The sequence below is a fragment of the Haliaeetus leucocephalus genome, unplaced genomic scaffold, assembly GCF_000737465.1.
Source record: "Haliaeetus leucocephalus isolate CR32 unplaced genomic scaffold, Haliaeetus_leucocephalus-4.0 Scaffold13, whole genome shotgun sequence".
In the NCBI taxonomy this organism is placed as follows: Eukaryota; Metazoa; Chordata; class Aves; order Accipitriformes; family Accipitridae; genus Haliaeetus; species Haliaeetus leucocephalus.
In genome coordinates this window covers 1,715,622-1,735,691 of record NW_010972449.1, presented here as the reverse complement: position 1 = coordinate 1,735,691, position 20,070 = coordinate 1,715,622, and the positions used below count along the sequence as shown (strand labels likewise).

Below are 20,070 nucleotides of genomic sequence, written 5' to 3'. Positions count from 1 at the left end.
CTGCAAGAGGAGCTGCCGCAAGCCTTGGGGCCATTCTGCCCATGGACGGGGAGCAGGAGGCCAGCTCTGGCTATTGCTGGGCTACGAACCTGGTGCCAGCTCAGGGTGCTGGGGACATCGCTGCCTACCCTGATGGGGTCCCGCTGCAAGGCCCCTGGGGATGCAAAATCTGGCATCTCATAGGTGTGATCCTGCCAAGACAGCAGCCTCAGGCTCCCAGCAGAGCCCCGCGTGATGCAAACCGAGCCGGCAGCCCTGACGAGAGAAGCCAGGGACCGCGGTTTCTCTGGTCCCCCAGCCTTTGGCTTCAGCCCCCACCAAAAAGCAAAGCCCCTCCGTGGCACAGGGACAGGAGCAAGCGCAGCGAGTGCCCCGCAGACCCCAGGGCGAGCTCCGCCGGGGCTGTCCCCGCTCGACACCTGTAGCGGAGGCGGCGGCACAGATGGCTGCACCACGGGGAACGTCCCCCGGCCCCGGCCGGCGGCACACGCTGCGATGAGACAAAAGGAACCGCGCTGCACCGACGCCGGGACCTGGCAGCATCGTGACCGGCTGCGCAGAGTACACCCCGGCTTGGGGACCCCGTCGCGCAGGATCTGCCGGTGCCGAGGTGCAAAACGTAGCAAAGCTGAGTTGGCGGGTCTGTTTTGCCATGTGCCGAGAGCTCCCGGCCCCGGCACAGGCGGTTCCCCTCCCGCTGGAGCTGGCGTTGCCAGCAAAACAGAGGCACACGCGTGCGTTAACTTTTTAACAGAGCCGCAAATGCTCCCTGCCCGACCAGGATATCCGTGGCAATCCAAATTGCCATGTAGAGCCATGCATCGCTCCTGGTACTTGGGCTTGCTGTATTTCCCCAATGCCCTAATTCGTTGCTATATTACATCTCCAACTCCAAGCTATTTAAGCAGCACATTCAGGCAGGAGAGAGCGTGTGAGCCAGCACCCAGCCCGCTGACAGCCCCATCGGGTGCCAACCGTAGCTCAATGCAGAGGAGGAGAAAGGCGCCGTGGTTCCTCTCCCCCACAAAGGCTGAAACCCTGCAAACACTGCCCGTGAAAACGAGAGTTGCTCTTCTCCTTCGGAAGCCTAAGCCATGCCTTTCCCAATTTCCTACCCTGATTAATGGCAATCAGAGAGATCAGAAAAGGGGCAAAAGCGACCCCTGCATCGCATGAGCAGTGGGACCCCCATCGCACAAGCAGCGGGACCCCCGTCCCCGTCGCTGCTGCGGCTCACAGCCTCCACCAGTACAGGAGGCATTGGAAACAGCTCGCTCCCTGTGAGCTCTCTGCTCTTTAGTACAGGCTGAGCCCCCAACACCCAGCCCACTGCAGACCGAGCCCCTCTCCTCTACAGACCCATTGCCTCCGTGAAACTTTGGGTTGTTCCCCACAGCGGGTGGGGAGCAGCCAGCAGTGGAAATGGAGCAAAGAGAGAGGAGAACCAGCCAAAGCCTCCTTTCCTTACAAAAACAGTGCAACAAGGATATTTTTAACCAATATTGAGACAGTCAGCAAAATAAAACTGGTCTAAATTAGAGAGCGCGTTGTTGTGAGGAAGCCACACGGATCCTTGCCCATGCAACAGCCCGGCTGAGCGGCTCGGTGGGTACCAGCAGCCCCCTCGCCTCGTTTCATGGGTTTTGGCCATTGCTCTGGCCCTGGCAAACATGGGGGGCACCGGCCCCCCTGGGAGTAGGAGGGACAGGGCAGGCAGGCACCAGACGTGCAAAGCCGAGACTGCTCGGTTTTGGGACCTGGGGGACACCAGCCCCAGAGCTGTCCCAGTCCGTGGCTGTGTGCCGGCTCCTTGGGCAGCTGTAGCCTCTGGGCTGCATCAGCCTCCCCCCTGGTCCAGCTGGAGGTGGGGGGGGGTCTTCCCCTCCCTGGGCATCAGCTTCCCAAAGGTCCCTGGTGAAGGAGCGATGCAGAGACAAGACAACAAGCAAGACGCACGTCCCGGGGGTCTGCGTGGCAGGGATGGACGCGGTCACACTTTCTAGCTGATGACCCCCACTCCTGCCCCCCCTGCCACCTTCCACAGCCCAGCTAGAGCTTTCCAGGCCCCCACCCTGCTCCCCCCAGGAGGCAGCCAGCTCCCAGGCTCCAAGCACCACCGAGCCAAAGTTTCCCAAGCCTGCTCCCCTCCGGAGCACAGCACCTACCCGGGGAGGGGTCCCAGCCAGCCATCATCCCCCTGCCCCAGGCACTGGCGGGGGGGGGACACCCCCAGGTCCTTCAGCCCCTAACCAGGGGTGGGGAGAGGAGACACTCCAGACCCTCACGATGGGGGGATACTAACTGGGAGTGGGGAGGAGGATGGGGATGGTGCAGCCCCCATCCAGAGGCAGAATGGGGGGGTGTCCCTGAGCTCCCCCCCGCCATGCCCTGCCAGCCCTTACCTGGGCAGCGGCTTGCGGGCCGTGATGCTGGCCACGATGATGCTCTCGGGTCGCGGCGTGGCCACAGCTTTGAAGGTTCCTCGCCAGAACTTCTCGAAAAGCTGCTTCTCGCCCTGCTGCACGCTGGCCATGGCCCACCACCCCTCTCCCACAGACCCCCCCCCACCCGCTCTCCGCAGATGCTGAGCGCTACATCCCCCCCGCCCCGGTCCCGGTTCGATTCTGTTCGATCCCGGGAGCCCAACCTGCCGCTGCCCCGGCTAGCGGGGAGGTGTGCGGTTCCCCCCCGCCCCCGCCTCCCGTTTATGTGCCGGCGAGGCGGGGAGAGGGGCCGGCCCCGGCCGCCGTTCCCTCCCCGGTGCCGCCTCCCGCAGCAGCGGCGGCGCCCGGAGCCGCGGGGAGCCCGGCCCGACCCGCCGAGACGGGGAAGCCGGGTGGGGGGGGAGATCTACCCCGGGGGCTGTGATCCATCCCCGGGGGCTGTCCCGGCTGCTCCGGAGAGGAACCGGGCCGGTCCCGCTTGGGCTTGGATCCAGGCTTCTCCCGGTGGAGAATAGGGGCTGCCTCGCTGGTCACGCTGGACTCGATGGCTCTGGGGGGGCTCCGGTGGGTTCCCACCCTCCGGGGGGGGGTTTAGCACCCTCACCCACAGGACCCGTTTCCACCCTGGTGTCTTCGTGGTCCCCAGGACCTCCCTTGCTCCATCCCCATCATCACCTTCCCCGGCCGAGGAACCCCTTCAGCTCGCTGCCGGATTGTGGGCACCCCCACGTCTTGCCCTTTGCGGGGCACAAACCCTCCAGACCCCCACAAGTCCCCGTCCCCCAAACACGGGCTACCAGTAGCCTTTGTGTTTACCCACACCCAGCTTTTTTACCAGGCACAGGGGAAGAAAGAGGCAGAGCCTAGAGCCACCAGCTCGGATAGCCCAGGGAGAAAGCAGCAGGAGGCCATGGAGACCTCTCTGTACTGGTCCATGCTGGGACCTGTATGGGGAGGAGATTTTGGAAGAAATCCCCTTTTTCTTCCCCCTCCCCGTTCCTTCCCATTTAACAGGCACTGGCGTGGAGGGGCAGGGATGGGGCACGCTGCTTCTTGGACCCAGCAATGGGCAGCAGCAGGCTGGGAAGCCCTGCAGTGGGGTCCCAACCAGCTCAAAAAACAATTCCTCACCTTCCAGGGCAGGATTTGACCTGCTGGGACCAGGCACATGAGGAGGGGGAGGGAAGGGCTGGGGCAGCACAAGTGCAGCGGTGCTGTTTCCCTTAGCCTCTGCACCGAGTACAATAAAAACATCTTTAGGAAAAAAACGCTTCTTCTACCAGATGCTTTGAAGCACAAGTAAAAGCTGGTGACCTTGGCTGAATGAGACTCTCTCTATTGTGCCTTGGAAACCCGCACGATACGTTTATGTAAGCGACGGGGGGATAATGGAGCCAGGAACAATAAGCAGTGGGAGCCAAGAAAGAATGAAAATCACGGAGCAACTTAATCGCTTTCATGCAATAAATATAAAATTACCAGAAGGCTCATTCTGACAGCGCTGTCTGTTGAACTCCTCCTTCCCTGCCCCTTTTTGCTTTCTGCTCCCGGTGCCAGGGCTCTGCCCTGCTGGTACCCGGGGACAAGGTGGCCCCGGGCTGCGTCCCCACGCCGAACGCCGCAAAGCAAGAGCCTCAGCGGCACACGCCGACCGGCAGCGGCACGCTTTGTGCTGCGAGGCCATGAACGGCTGGAGACGGATGCTGGAGAAGCAGCAGCGGCAGTGGGAGCGGGCACGGATCCAGCAGGGCTTTACAGTCAGCTCTGCCAGACATCGCCTAAAAAGCCTGATAGGGAAGGATGATATTCGCGCACGGTGGAGAGATGCTCGCTGGGAGGCTGCCCCCCCCCGGGGAAACTGCCCAGAGCCGACGGGGGTACCACGCTGGGGCTGGGAAAGGCCGGCTGCGAGCTGCTTTAGCCCAGGACACATCACACATGCCATGGGCAGGAGGTGTCGGAGTGGGGACCCTCCAGGGATTGCCATGGCCAGCAAACGGCGGGGCAGAGCAGAAGGAGCAGGGGAAAGGGCTCGAGAGGTCTAAGAGCGGCCACGCTGCAAAAGCACAGCTTGGGGAGGGTACAGACAGCACCCTCGGCAGACACAGCAGGCACCCACCGGCAGGAGTGGGTGCTGCCAACTGCCCCATCACCCTTCTCCCGTGGACGGGCAGGGACAGGCACTCCCTGTCCAAGCAAATCCAAGCCCGGATTTCCTCTGGCCCTTCCAGCCGTTCCCATAACACACAGCCTACTCGTTAGGAGCCCGTTTCCCTTCAGAGCACATTAAACTCATCAAAGAGAGATCAGGCATAAGCCCACACGTGCCCTGGTCTTGATCTGGTTTGTTAGCAAATGACCGAAAAGTGGGGTGGGGGGTCAGGCAGGAGCCCCACCGGCACAGCCAGCCCCAGCCCTCTGCTTGCAGCTCATTAATCAAATATCCTGCAAGGCATCAGCGCCTGCATCCCCGCCAGGGCTTTGCAGGATGAGTCCAACCACCCCCAGCTGCAACCAGGGTCCTCATTGCACCCCAGGGCATTTCACCCCCTTCCACCAGCAATCCTGGAACAGCTCTAAACACCCTAAAATTAACTACAAAATAAAAGGAATAATAAATGTTTGCACTATTAAATTAGCAGCATGGGTGGCGTGTGGGCAGGAGGAAGGCTGCGATCATTACAACAAGAACCCTCTCTCCTGGCATACCTTGTGGAGACATCAATGAGCCAATTAAGCAATTGCCTCAGTTAACGGAGGCTCCTAGGAATAGACTTCCCTGCTATAGACTAACCGCGCTGTAATAAATTGTCTCATAAATAAACAGCCTGAAAAAGCATTACAAGATACCCAGAAAAAAGCACTATATCACATGCAGAAATGATACCTTACATCTCTAGCCTAACTATTAGCCCACGGCATTGCCAATGCTTCCCCAAACCCAGGGAACCTGAGCCGTGGGGACGGTGCCACGGGGCACAGGCAGCCCTGAGCCCCCAGGGGTGGTGACGGCCGTACTCTGCAAACAGCATCCCCAGCAGATACCGCCTACCCTGCGAGACCGCTGCCTGCCAGCGGCATCCAGCCGGCGGTTACTCATCCCGTGGGCATTGCAATAAATGCCACCCTGGGTTATTTACAGCCCCAGCGATAACACGGGGCTCTGCCAGGTTCAAATGTTTGCAACCAAACGGGCGCAATAAACTCTAGCAGAGAGAGCGGGTCCCAGGATGCGAACAGGGAAACTGGGACTTGGAGGATAGCTGCACAATATCCTCCAAAAAAAACCCAAAACCCCCAAAAAACCCCAAAATAATCTCTTCCGTAGAAAGCTCTTCTTCCATTATTTGCCTTTTTTTTTTTTTTTAAATTACACAAAAGGGCTGAACTTGGGCTTCCCCCACCCTGCACGGGGGGGCTGCAAACAGGGCTCTCCCCGAGGCTGCCCGGCCCCCAGAACCACTCGCTGCACCCTGTTCCGCAGCCCTACAACCACCTGCACCACACAATTAAACACCCAGCACCCCCTCGCCCGGCAAACCCCCCCTTGGGGCCCAAAACCCCCTGGGGAACCCGAGAGGGACCTACCTGGCTCAGAGGCAGGTGAGGATGCTCAGGCCCCCCAGCCCTGCCTTCCCCTGCTTTATCCTCTCCCACATTTAAAGGGCCCAATGTCCCCATCCCCTCCCACCCCCAGGCTTCGATTCTGGGGACGATAGAGAAAAAAGAGCGGTCTTTGCTCTGGGTGAACACCCGCTGTGGGCGTTCAGCTGCTGTCAAGGAGGACGAGCTCTGGGGCTGAGGGAAGAAGTGATCAGCAGGGCGAAGCTGTGTATGCTCAAGAGGTACCCAAGGGGAGGGAAAGGAGAAAATGTGTTTAACTAGGATTAAATTTTAATCTGTTCCCCCTAGTAGAGAGAAGAAAGCTGGGTTTGTCCTGGAGCTGCACAAATAATTTTCTATAAATGCTGAATTTTTTTTTTTTTTTTTCTTATTTGGCTTGCATCCGGCAGGAAGAGCCGGAGCCTGGTTTTGCCCAAACCGCCCCATTTCCACCTCCACACAGCGTTGGTGCGGTGCTGCTCCACCCATTTCCCCAGCCAAACAGGTTTACTGCAAATTCAGAAAATCAGCAATTATCTTTGGAAGTATTCATTATCACTCAAGAGTCAATAAACAAAGGCTACGAGTGCCCTCTATTCGTGGCACTTCAGAAGCACCTACCAATTATTCCCTTGACTAAACCAGCCTTGCCTGGCAGGAGGGGGGCTCTCCACCACATGCTGCAACGCGGCTGCCTGCTGCACTGTCTTCCCGCTTTGGTCAGGGAGAAGGAGAAGGAACAAAGGCTCCTTGCTTAAAATAACATTTGCAACTGAGGTGTGAACCTGCAAGGCGATGCAGAGCTCCGCTTCGGATGTCGTGGCAGATGCGGATGGATGCTGAGCGGGTCCGGCCATGGGGCTGCCCGGGCAGAGGGGCCGGGAGATGCTCGGTGGGGCTGGATCTGAACTGGTTTTCCCAAGAAAGGCAGCGTGGAGCGGGCTGCGGGGCAGGGAAGCAGCAATGGCCATGGGACAATGTGCAGCACCACGTGCTGAGCTGGGAAAAGCCCTCGGAAGGTGGCGGGTGGCCGAGCAGCCCCACGCTGCCGCCAAAGCATCTTTCACTCGGTAAATGCATTTTGCAGAGTCAAACCATTGCCAGAGGGCGTTCATCGTCTTCCCGGTGGGAAATACCTGTTTAATGGCTCTTTTCCCCAAACTGAAGGGCTCCCGGCCAGCCCCGCAGCCTGCGTAGCCCTGGGCAGAGCCCAGCACCCGGGGTCCCCCCTCTGCCCATCCCCATGGCCAGGTACATCCAAGGACGAGGCCCTTGCCAAAGGAGTCTTTTTTTTTTTTTTTTTTTGCTTCCTTTCTCTATCCGTGGAAAAGCCATTTTCACCCCCGGGACCCCCGGGAACACCCACATCCCTGGGGCAGCTGCAAGGCTGTGCTGGCCCCCGGGGTGCAGGATGGTAGCAGTGGCCACCCTGTCCCTTCCCTCCATCCCCCTGCCCCATGTCTTGCCAGGAGATAAATAAGGGAGAGGCTGGGAAGCGGAGCTGCAGCCTTCCTTGAAGAGCACCGAGGCCACGGGCACCCGGGCGCATCCATCGCCGGCAAGGGCCATCCATCAGCTCCTGGCTCGAGCGCTTCGGGATGCTGGACGTGGTACGAGGGGGCTGCGGGGAGGAGGAGGGACGGGGCTGATATTGGGGGGGATGTAGCTGTGCTCCCCTGGTTTGAGCTGATAAAGGATGAGGGTGCCCACGTCCCCTCCATCAGCACTGGCTCCACCGTTCTGGTGCAGCCCTCGGGGAGGAATAGAGAGAAACCCACGGGCTTGGGGCGTGAAAAACTGTGATGGAAGTGGGACCAGCACAGGGTGTCACCCCCAGGATCCAGGCCCCGGCTGCCCCACAGTGGTCCCGAGATGCCTCTCCATCATCTCCAGACTGACACCGGGGACCTGCCAAGCCCCTGCGTCCCCCTCCCCGGGGCCACTCACGGTGGCAGGACCAGGCGTCTCCCATTCCAGCTTTCTGCGCCAGCCTCGGCGAAGGCAGCCGGCTTCTCCGTCGGCAGGAGGGGGCTCCGCAGCTCGCCCACTCGCTCCAACAAAAGCACTTTTTCCTCCCCGCTCACCTACCAAAGCCGCCCGGCCCTGATATTTAGGCAGCGCAAGATGAAAAGGCGCAGGGACAGATAAGTGCATGTGTTCTCAGGCAAAGCCATTTGCAGCTGCTGGAAAAAGAGGAATGAAAGGGCAGGAGCAGAGGGGAGGCAGGAAAGCCAGACCACGGCCTTTTCTTCCCTTTGGCTCTAAAAAAAGCTCCAGAGCGGGAAGGGGGATGGAGGGATGGAGATGAAAATATCATTTTTCCCCTCCGAGCTGCAGTGGCCGTGGCAGCGAGCCGGCCCCCGGGGACCATGCGGCAAAGCCGCGCAGCCGCTGCTGCTCTCCAAGCGCCACTGCCGAAAGGTCAAATGCAGCTGGCGGAGGGCGACGGAGGGGGACAGAGCCCGCAGCCGCACGTGTCCGGGCAGGAGAGGCAGGGACCGGTTTGCCAGCCTGGGAGCAAATGGAGAATAGCCCCTTGCTGGGCTATGGTGGGCACAGGCAGCCCCCGACCACAGGCAGAGGGTCCCAGTGCCCCGAGGATGCGCCCGAGAGATGGGGAGGGCAAAATACAAAGGTGCCCTCCTCTTCATCGCCTTCCTTGGCTGGCGATTAGCAGCCTCCGATCACACAAATAGCACCATTGCCTGTTGGGGTAATGACTAGTTAATGAAGCAGAGGAGCTCAGTTGGATCCCAGCCTCCAGCTCGGGGTCTTGGATAAAGAGGTGGGTTCAGGGATGCTCAACACAGGGCTGCAGAGCTGGAATGTATGAGGCTTTTGCCTCCAGCTTGGGAAGGGTAGGATGGGTCAGACCCGGGATCCACATCCTCCTCCAAGCCAACACCGGGATGTTCCCATTCCCGGCTCACTCCAGGTCCCGGTGCCAGCATGGCAGGGCCAGCTACTGCCTCCTCCTCCTCCAGCATCTCCCTGTGCCTGCCTGCACCTCACTGCACTGAACCCATGAGCCAAACCAGGGCTAGGAGGAGGTTTGGTTTCCCCAGACTGCTTCAGCTTTAAAAACCCACCAGGCTCAGCATCCCTCACCTTTCCTTGGCCACCCTGGTTACAAAAGCCCATGTCCCTGGAGGAGCTGAGATGCGGACGAGGTGGGAGAGGGACAAGGTACAATCCCCACCCTTTCAGTTTGGCCTCAGACCTTAAAATTCATTTCACACCATGAGCCCCCCATCCCAAATCTGCCAGGGATGGGGAAGACGCTGCCCCAGGAAACACAGAGCTGGCCACAAACCCAAAGCTATTTAACCAAACCTGCCTGGGGTATGCTGATGGGACGAGTGGTTTGACTCCATGAAATCACCTCTCACTGAGGTTTTTTCGGGATTATTGTGCTGGGCTAGCAGCAGCCAGGGGCAGAGGAGCCCTGTTCTGCCTCCTTGGCCCCCCTTCATGCAGGGCTCCCCGTGCCGCCATGGAATGAAGCAGGAGGGAGCAAAGTGCCGCGTTCCGGCTTTTATAGACTATTACTTATAATGGAGAGGAACAAAAATACTGTAAAATAAAGCACTTGAGGGCATCAGCCTAAGCGTTAAATAGGCTTCTGTTAAAAAGCTGCTTCGACTGAAAAAGCTTCCTGATTTGGATCGGAGGCATTACCCTGCTTGTGAGAAAGCTGGAGCTTTGAAAAAGCCGGGGGGACAGGCAGCACCATCCCCCAGAAAGGGGCTCTCATGCTCCTCCTGGGATGCAGGATGCTCCCACCTGGGGTGCGGGATGCTCCCTGCTCAGCTCCCTCCCACCAGCAACTTATAGGTGCCTCCGGAGAGCACCCAGTTTCCCTAAATTTTAGGCTTCCCATCCTGTCCCTGTGGAGCAGCGCTGCCCCTGCAAAACATGTGGAGCATTTTGCAATGTTAACGGGCAGCACAACTGCTAATGTGTAAACTTTTACTGGTCCGGTGAACAAACGGAGAGTTTGGGGAGCAGACACTTCACATTAAGACGCACTAATGAAATGTGAAAATGTTTTACTGTGGTGTAATTTTATATATTTTTGAACACAGCCGCAGCTGCAGCGCTGTTCCATTTGTGGCTAATTTAAGTGCCAATTAAACTGGGCTAAATTACAGCCGAGTACACTGCAGGAACTGATGTGACAAGGGACGTGTCCAGGAGCCCCAAATCTCGCTGACCTTGCCGTCTGTGTTCAAGCTGGTTTGCAAGCTGGATCAAGAACTGCCGGCTCCTGGAGCTTGCCGAAAGGTCACGGCAGATCCCGGAGGTTGGTGAGATTTGCTGGCTGGGGGGATGCGAGTTCCCTGTGCCTCCTGTGGGCTCTGGAGCAGTCGGGGGCATCTGGAAGTGCCCGGCTCTCAGAGAGGTCTTCTTCCCTCTTGGCTGCCAACTGGGAGCCTGGATGAGGCTGGAGCTGTAGCAAACTCTTCCCGCTCGGCCAGGGACCCCCGGTCCCCCTCGCCGGAGGTGTGCTCGCCTTCCCCCCACATCTCTTCAGACCCCGATTACGACCCACCGTGCGCTGCATCCCGCACGTCGCCAAAGCCGCTGCTTGTCCCCGCTGCCTCCTGGGGAAACCGATCCATCTCAGAAAAAAACCCTCATTTTTCTGGAGAATGGAGGAGCTGGTGGGATTTTGTTCTTCCTTTTGGGTAAAGGAAGGAATAAAGGACCTAAATGCTGGGTTGTGTCCACTGGCCTCACCTTCAGCCTCGGCTTCTGCGTGGTTTGGGGTGCAGAGCCTGTTCTCAGCAGTTTGGGGTTGGTTTTTTTACTGATTTAGTTAGCTGATGATGGCCTTAGGATTTGCTCCAGCGAGGATAGTTCAGAGGGCTTCAAAAGAGCTGCAGGTCGGCATTTTGTACCAGCAGCCAGCTCAGCTGCCCCCATAAACCCCAGCATGGGGAACTGCTGGCTTTCCTAAAGGCACTTTTTTTTTTAGTTGATTTAGGCAATTGTGATAAATCCCCTGAGGCCCCTGGTTTCCAGCTGAGCCAGGTTAGACCCAAGTTAGCTCAGCAACAGCAGGGTTAGCATCCACCCACAGCCTGTGGGTATGCTGCTTGTGCCCAGGAGCACCCCATCCCCACAGACCCCCCCCTTTCCTCCAGCCAGATGGACAGCAGGCTTGGCACAGGGTCCCCAAAAAGCTTTTTCTCATACCTACACACACACACATATATATATTTTTTTTTAATGGGTGTTTTCCAAAGGCAGCCAAACTGATGGCACAGATCCCAGGCAGCAGCGCAGGATCTGGCCATAGAGCACAAACCCAGGTTGGGGACAGGCTCCTTCAGCTCGCCGGGCTCCAGTGAGGTCTAGCGAGGATGTCTGTCTGTCTCTCTGTCTGTCCAGAAGAGCCACCACGCTGGCAGGCATTGGGACTGGAGAGTGGGGCTGAGCAGCTGCCCTGGGATGCAGGAACACAGGATTTCGCCTTCCTGACGCTTGGCAGAGGCTGCGGGAGCAGCAGGACAGTGCAGGAGGGTCCGATGTGGCCAGGCTGGTCCCACTCCCCCCCCGCCACAGGGCTCCCAGCCCACCCCCACCCTCCCCAGGACACGCAGCCCTCCCTGCTTCTCCCCAAAATGCGGGACAGAGGCAACCGAGGGCTGGCGGACATCATCTGCTGCCCGTCAAACAGCCAAGGCTGATGGGGAAGGTGACCCCGTCCCTCGCCTGCCAAAACACCCACCCGGCTCCTCACCTCCGGGTCCCCCCGGGCTCGCTGCCCCCCACGAGACCGCAGCCCCCCCCCCCCAAGTCCTTCAGCTGGCGGCAGAGCCCACCCACAGTCCCCTCTGCTCCCGCTGCCTCTTACGAGCACCCATTAACCAGGCCATGCCTCATAAACTCCAATTAGCGGGCAGGTCGTTTCCATCGGCCGTCACCCAGCGACCGCGCAAGTCATAGCTCCGGGGAAACGGGGCTGGCCCCAGCATCTCCCAGTGATACTGGTCCGGCACCCGGCGGGCACAGATCCCACCGCTGGAGGAGGCTGCAGCCAGGGACAGACCTCCCGAGAGCGGCCGCTAGCTCCTCTCTAATTAATCCAATTACAACATTGCGTTGGCCGCGCAACCAGTGGATTAATTGCGGTTTGCTCCAGGTAAACAGCAGGCGGAAACACTCCTGTGTTCAAACAGGCTCGTTATTTGCTATTAACTACGAAAAGCCTGGCCTCAAACCTGGCCGATGAGGAAGGCCACCAGCATCATCCTCGTTGGGAGAGCGGGGAGCTCGCTTCTCCCCAGGCTCATTGAGCGCCTGCGGAGCCCTCACATCGCTCCCGAAAAACAAATCCTCACCGAAGACTAAAAAAACAAAGATTAGGGGGACAACGCTGGGAGCAGGAATGTAGAGTGGAAGGCTGCTTGCTCTCAGATTTTTTTTTTAATAGAATAAAAAGGAGATTATTGGAAACAATTAATTGTTCAGACTGTCAAGAAGATGAAAGTGTCAGGAGTAAACAGATGCTGGTCACGATTCAGCGCTCATTAAGGCAGGAGAAGGATTCATTTCATATGCATGATTAACTCCTGGCCACTGATGATTTACACAGCAGATGATCAAAAGAGAATTAATTATTCCACAAATCGGGTTGCTGCCAGCCCGGCCCCGGTCCTTGCTGGAAAGCAGGGCTGTCGTGGCCGCCGCTGCCCCGCAGCCGTGCCTGGACCCGGCTGTGTGCTATCTGCCCCTGCCCGGGGGTGTTTGCCCCCCCAGCCCACCCTCCCCACCATTGCCCGGCATCACGAGCATCTCCTCGACTGCCCCCATGAGCCACCTCCAGCATCGCTACGTTCAACGTCGAAGGGGTTTCATGCCGCCCGGCCCTGCTGGAGCGGCCGCTCGGGAGGTATCGGCTTTCTGACACCCGGCCCAATAATATCCTGTTCCTTTAGTGGTAATTAACCCAGGGAAGGTTTCTCTCCACTTGACACCTTTTCTTTCTTTTGTGATTGATGGAGTCTCTTGCCGTTACAAATCCACGCCGTAATTAAAGGAAGGAACTCCACTCCCTCTACCTGATTTACTTTTTAATACAGTCCCCTTTTGATCTCGTCTCTCTCTTAATTAAATTACGAGCCATGAATCAACACCCTGCCACTACAAAAGCTGTTCTGCCTCGCTCACTTTCCTCCACCGAGAGGGAAATAGTGTCTCCAAATCTTGGCAACGGGGAATCGCTGAGAGTTACACAGAGCACCAGCTCTGCTCTTGCTTGGATTTTAGGAGGAGCTCAGGGGCCGGATCCTGCGTGCTGGTGGGCTTGTGGAGAGCAAGCATGAACCCCCTCGAACTGGGTGCAGAGCAGGGAGCGATGCTGTGATGTGATTTCTTTGCAGTCGCCCCATGTCCCTGGTGGGTGCTGGGGCTGCTGGGGGGACACAGGGCAGCTGGGGGACCACGGCCCTGGCCCCAGCCCAGGCATCGGTCTCCTGCCTGTGCCTGGTCCCGGGCTCCGCCGGGCTTGTTTATCCCTGGGAAAAATGAATTGTTGGTCTGCAAAGACCCCACAGTTCTCGCCTGCTCCAGGGGCTCAGCCCATCCTCGAGCATCCCCAGCACATCCAGCGCCCGTCCCTGCCATGCCGGCAGCATCCCTCCTGCACCGTGACACCCCTGGACCCCCAGACCCAGCTCCCTTGCACCTCCCCTCCCTCTTCTGAGGCCACCACGGAGGGAAAATCAGCCACTTCACGTGGCAGAGCCCCTGGTCACACACCACCGACCCACCACGGGAACCCGGCGCGGCCGACGTGCATCACCGCGGCTGCTGGAGGGCTGGGGAAGCCGTGTGTCACTGGGAGCGTAATGGCGTAATAACTCTTTCCTGTGCAGTCTGGGTGATGACAGAGCTTTTAATGAAGGATAATGGTGTTTTGCATTTAAATATACTGCGCTGTTGACTCATGACTGCAGCAGCCCCGGGACAGGAGGTGTAAATCAGGGAAGGCTCCCGGCAGCGCTCGGAGCCTCGTCCCACTGGAAGCATCTCCTACGGACACCCTGGGATCCAGGAGAGGGGAGGAAGGCAGGGACGGGCACCCGCACCCTCTGCCTTGTCGTCTCCCCCACCGCCGCCAAGTGCAAATGAGCCTGATGCTAATTTAATGAACTTCTGATGATTATCGCCTTTATTTTTAAATCTGAATTCCTGCAGGAGTCACCTTCAGCAGGGAAAGGCGGCCCCTCCCCAAGGCGGTGGCGGAGGGGAGGGGGGGAATGAATTGATTGCCTGTATCTGATTAGCAATTACGCTCGGCGCACTTCAGCAGTAAATACTGTCACCCTGGGCTGGGGACGAGGTGATGGCAGATTGGGGGGGTCCCCGGGGAGGGTGCTGGGGGTGGGCTGCAGGGATGGGAACAGCATTTCAGCACCCGAATGGTGCTGACACCCACCCTGGGCTCGGTGCCCGCACAGCACGGAGCAGGAGGCCACAGGCACCTCCTGGCTGGAGGGGACAGTCCCTGAAATAATTTGCTTCCCGAAGATTTTCGAGGCTCCGGGTGGAAGCCACTGGGGTGAGCTCGCCACCTCTCCTTCCCCTGGGATAACCGGCTCCTGCTGCCAAAGCCGCCGGGCTGGTGCTTACGGGCATTTATGAGTTGTGTCTTTAATATGGCGCTGGAATATTTGCCCTATAAATTCTTAAGAACAGATTTATACATGAGCTATTACTGCCATTACAGACTATTAATAAATGAGTTAAATCTACAGGAAAAAAACCCTGCATTCCCCCCCTTTACGTTGGCATAATAAACATATAAGAAGGGAAATGAGGCAGCGCTGCAGCTGGGGGTGGTGGTGCCTGGCCACCGTGGCAGCGGGGCCACGTGCCGTGTCCCCTGGGCCACCTGCCCTGTCCCAGGAAGCCACCGGCCATCCTTCCCTGCAGGGATGCGGGATGCACACGGCTGAGCGAGCTGCCAGCAAATCTGCGGATCCTCCCCTGATCCCAGACATGACCACCCGGACACAGAGGACCCCGGCACATCCCCGTTTCCAAACTGGCAGAGGTGTCCCGGGGGAAGCGGAGGGTTTCTGCACGCTGGGGCCAGTGCCGAGGCACTCAGGAGCGTGGAAGGGACACAGGGGACGATGCTCCGAAGGCGCTGCCTCCTCCGTTTTGGGAGGCAGAGCTATTTGCAGAGCTGGCTGCTCAGTGTACACAAGCTATTTCTGGAAAAGCCTTGACTGAGAAAAGCCATCTGGAGAAAGGCGGCAGCGGAGCCGTGTCTCCGGGAGCAGCTGGCTCCGCGCTGGGATCCGGTGGCTTTCGAGGGCTCTGACGCGCAGGGAAAACACAGAGTCTCCCCTCGTTCCCAGCCACATCGACCAACTGGACATCGGGAGGTGCTTTGCCAGTGAAGCCCGGTGGCTTTATCCCCATTTGCCCAGGGCTGTTTCCAGCCTGGGGAAATGCTCAGGTTCCCCATGACCGAGGGCCACTATACATCTAAGATTCAGGCAGACAAGTTAAGACCTGGAGATGCCATAAGACCAGATCCCGGCGCCGTCGTGGGCGATAGGAAACCCGGAGCGGAGGGCTTGAACCCAACACCGGCTACTGGGATGGGGGTATCAAGTGAGACCCCCTTCCCGAAAAAAAAGGGGTAGCAGGAGGACAGTCCCACCGCTGCCACCAGGATGCCTGGCCAAGGAGAGGGGCTGGGAGCAGGTGGGCTAGCGGTGGTCCTGCCACGATGGCCCCACGTACGGCATGCTGCTTTGGATAACAGCAGGGCAAAGCTCGCGCCCTCCGGGGCTGCCGAGCATGAGGAGCCCCCGCGAGAGCCGGGACATCTCCAAGGGAGCGTAGTGGGAGATAAACAAACAAAAATGCAATATTTTCCTCTGCCGCCAAGATTACATCAGTGCTGGCTGGCTGAGTTTGATTAAAACTCTCATTTATTACATTTGGGAAGAATATAATTTAGCTACCAGATTAAAAGCAAATAAGACCCCTATGAAGGGTCCCAGCGCATCCGTTTCCCCGAAGCCACCGTGTGCCACGGCAGGACGCTCCGGGCGGTGACGGTGACACCTCAGGGTACCCTCAGCATTCCCACCCAGGTTGCCGGCCCCTCTGCCAGCCTTTCTCTCGCTCCAGAGGTTGCCTTACGGCTCCAGCACTGTGTGTGGAGCTCCCCTGGGGATTACAGGCACCGGGGACCCACGCGGCCAAGGAAGGGCCACCGCAGGGGTGCAGATGGCTCCTCCAGCGGGCAGGGGCATCAAGGGACCTGGGTCCATCAAGACGCATCACCCGGTGAAAGGACACCCGTGGGCTACGGCCATCCAGCCCCGATCTGCCCGTGTCGGTGAGCTGGACCGTCCCCGGGGTGCTCCGTGGGGGTATAAGGATGACATGATCCCATCCCTGATCCGACCCAGGCAGCTGCTGGGGAAGAAGCCCTGCTCTCCCAAACCCCCTCCATACAGCCTGTTCAAATAGACACACACAAGGTTGCTGCTCTGGCAAGCTTTCAGCTGGTTGCCTATTACTTTTAGATGAGCTGGCTATTTAAACAGCACTTAAGTATTACAGCTGCTGGTCTGTAAACTGTCTCCGTGACACGAGCCCTTGTTCCCAGGCACTTCAAAAGCCGCTGTGTAAAAGAAATTAATAACAAAGTGAATTGTACTCGAATGCAGCTTCTGGAGATGTAGAGTGGCGGCGGGGGAGTGGCAGAAGGTGAGGGATGATGCCATTTTTAGGACATCACAAACCCAGGTCAGATTAAGACCAAAACGGGCTGAGGTCCGCGAGGCTTTCTGCTCGGGGTCATTACCGGCAATGATGGGCATCTGAAATCTAAACCAGCATGATGTCAAACGATTGCTTTCTAAGCAGGCTGGTTTTTCTTCCCAGCCTGACGTTCGGAAGCCGGGAGGGATGGAGTTGCCTCCTGACACCAGTGGGGTTTTGGTCAAGGCTGGCCCAGCAGCCAGCGATCGATGCTCAACCCCTGCGCCAACAACTGCCTCTAGCTTCAAGCTGCTCCTGGCCGGTGCTGTTTGTTCACTTTGTGATGGACAGAATTTGGGAAAACTCAAGCCTAAAAACCTCTACAGTCTCAGCTGGAGGCCTCAGGGCTTTCATCCCTGGCCTTTGCCAAATCAATGCAGCAGCAGACAAACCCACCAGCCCTCCACGGAGCTGCCCTTGATCCCAGCAAGCATAGAGAAGGAAAAAATGTATTTTAAAAAGATGCAGGTTTGCTCGGACCAACCATAATTCACTGCATGCCCTGCGGGCAGGAACAAGAGGCTGGTATAGAGAAAGAACATCTTACGTGGGCTTCAACCCCAAGGGGGACGTGGTTTCTCCCCAGTTTTCTGCTGGAATGTTCGAGGAGCAGCGCCGCTCGTCTGCAAAATATCCCTGGCTGGGGAAGAAGCAGTGATCGGGACCTCGGCGTCACGGCTCCGCCAGACGCCGCACGGCCATCGTCAGTGTTGATTAATGAGACATCTGAGCAGTCACTCAGCGCTGCAATGAGTCTGTAAGCAAACAAGATATATTAGGGGAAAACGCTTGTGGGAGAAGAAAAGGGTTAGGCTGTTGACTCCAAAAACCTCACAGACCCCGCCGGGAGACTCCTGTTGGTATCTGACTGTTCGGACAGGGAGTGTCCAGTCCCCAGCCAGATGTCATCTCAGCTAGCATCTCTCCCAAGCACCATTTTGCTCCTGATTTCCAAGGGGATTTGTCTCACAGGGGCCCTGCAGGTGCTGGCAGGAGAGGGAGGCGGGAGCCGGTCCCACCTGCCTGGGGAGAGTAACATGATGTCGTTCAGAGCTGGGATCTTACCTCCAAATCCCTCTTTCTTTGACAAGAGCAGAAATCATCCACTCCATCTTCAAACAGCAGTTCAAAGCCTTTACATCACTCTCAAGATCAATTAGCAGCTAAATAATAATCCAGGATAAGTCTTATCAAGGCATAAGAAAAGCGACATGGTCAGTCAGTGATGTGGGAGATCCAAGGTAGGAGAAAGCTTCTTGTTCCTGGTTAAATCCAACATCTCCCAGGAAAACGCAGCCTCTTCCCATAACAAATAGCAGTATCAGGAGTTAATACTCACCAGAGGAACATTTCAAAGAAAACCCACCTCGGGCAGCGGGTCTGTTTGCTGTATGTGCATTAACACATGCGTGCTCAGGCAGGGGAGCCGCAGAACTCTGGTCACCGTTGGCCAACCCAAGCGCCCACCAAGGCAATGCATGGCTGACCCTGTAAAGGACGGGTTAGGGATGGCATAGAGCTGACGGTCAGGCAGGTCCTGGGCCAGGAGGCTCAGGAGAGAGGTGCGTGCATAGCCTGAGGATGGCCATTAAATACAGGGACACCATCTCAGATCTGGGACATCCTCAAATGCAAACAGTGGCAAGCAGAGAGGAGACTCTGGAGGCTCCCTCCGATTCCCCTGTCCCGTTCTTACGTGTCATGGCTGGGCACCGAGCTCACAGACCTCCAGCATGACCCAGAACGGCTGCCTTTCTTGCTCTGGGCTCCCATCTGGTGCTGATGTTCCACTCCAGCGGCCGTCACTGCAGGATGCAGGGTGCTCCCCAAGCCACGGGTGAAAGCCTCGCAGCCCCACCAGCCTGGGGGTGCCATGCCTTTACTTCCACCCCCCCCCTTTTCCAAGGCACCTCCAAATGCTAGGAAAGAAAAAATAAATAAATAACCAGCTGCAGCAAGCTGGCTGCACCAGAACATTTATTTCGTATAATGCATCATTTATTTTCAATTATCGTGGTACTTTCCCCCCGCCTCCCTCCCCGCGCGCTTGGCAGATTGCTGGTGGAAAGTTTGCAGAGTTGCAAAACAGCCGTGGCAGCAGCAGCGGCTCTGGCACGAGGCGAAGGGACAGACGTGACGGGGACGGCGCTGGCACCTCTTACAGCAGCGCGGGGCTGGGAGGAGGATGGCAGCCCGGCGGGAGGGGGGTACGGATGGACACCTCGGGGCTATGGGTCAGAACAAGGAGAGACGTCCCAGCTGTCAGCTCACCTCCGGACTAATGTGCTGAAGGAGGTGACAGCAGCGAAGCAGAGGCGGTGACAGGAACACTGCAGGGGAGGGCACAGAGAGGGATGAGAGCAGCGCTATGGGCATCTTCTCCTTCTAGACACAGTTTCACCCTCCCAGCACCGGCCTCCTCTCCTTTTCCCTCTCTTCCAGGGATCTACTCTCAACACCTTCAGGAGCCAGAGCTTGGGGATGGAGCCGGGTCAACCTCCGGCTCGTGGGAGATGTCCAGAGCTGACCTCTGGGATGCAGCTTGAGATGCGGTTTCCATAGCTGGTAGTTGAAAAACCCAAGCCCACCCCAAGTCCCTGCATGGCCAGGAGCCCTCCAAGGGCCAGGGTGGCTCTGGGCACAACCACAGCCGCTGTAGTCAGGGTGCTTCTGCAAAACCCGCCGTGTCCCGCAGCATCCCCATCCCACGGGAAGATGCTGCTGCTGCAGCCCAGGCACGGAGGAGCGGCGCTCACCGTCTTTGCCCCATACTTGCACACCAAACAGCTTTTTTATTCCCAGGTCTCTCTCAGTCAAAGCCATTTGAAGATCTCTGACATATCATGAAGAATTTTCTAATGGGGTTCAGCAGACTTTAAGATTTATATCAAAAAGCCCCAATTTATTGAATTAATGCTGCAGAGCAAACCCACGGCTGCTTAACAACTGGAGTATCAGTATTTTACAGCAACATAACTAATAAGGCCATTAATACAAACTGGGCTCACTCCTGACATTTATATCACTGTAAATCTCTCTTTCAGCACTGGAATTATTTATGCCATCCCAGGCACTCGAGAAGCCCTGTCGTCCTTTATCAGGCTGAAAGATTTAAGCCAAGAAATGACGAATACAAACATAATAAAAAAAAAGGAGCTCAAGAAGAGCTGGGACACCAGAACCCCAGCCAGGTCCCTTCAGACCAAACCCATCCAACGTACCTGGC

At 57.7% G+C, this 20,070-nt stretch overlaps 1 protein-coding gene across 1 annotated transcript in view; it reads right to left on the bottom strand.

Moving 5' to 3' along the window:
* Nucleotides 1-2,533, bottom strand: part of SRRM4 (serine/arginine repetitive matrix 4) — a 44,827-nt gene extending 42,294 nt beyond the window's left edge. The window contains exon 1 of the mRNA XM_010574419.1: nt 2,403-2,533. Within this exon, the coding sequence (XP_010572721.1) occupies nt 2,403-2,533 (131 nt within the window). The remainder of the gene's footprint in view (nt 1-2,402) is intronic.
* Nucleotides 2,534-20,070: the final 17,537 nt, after the last annotated feature.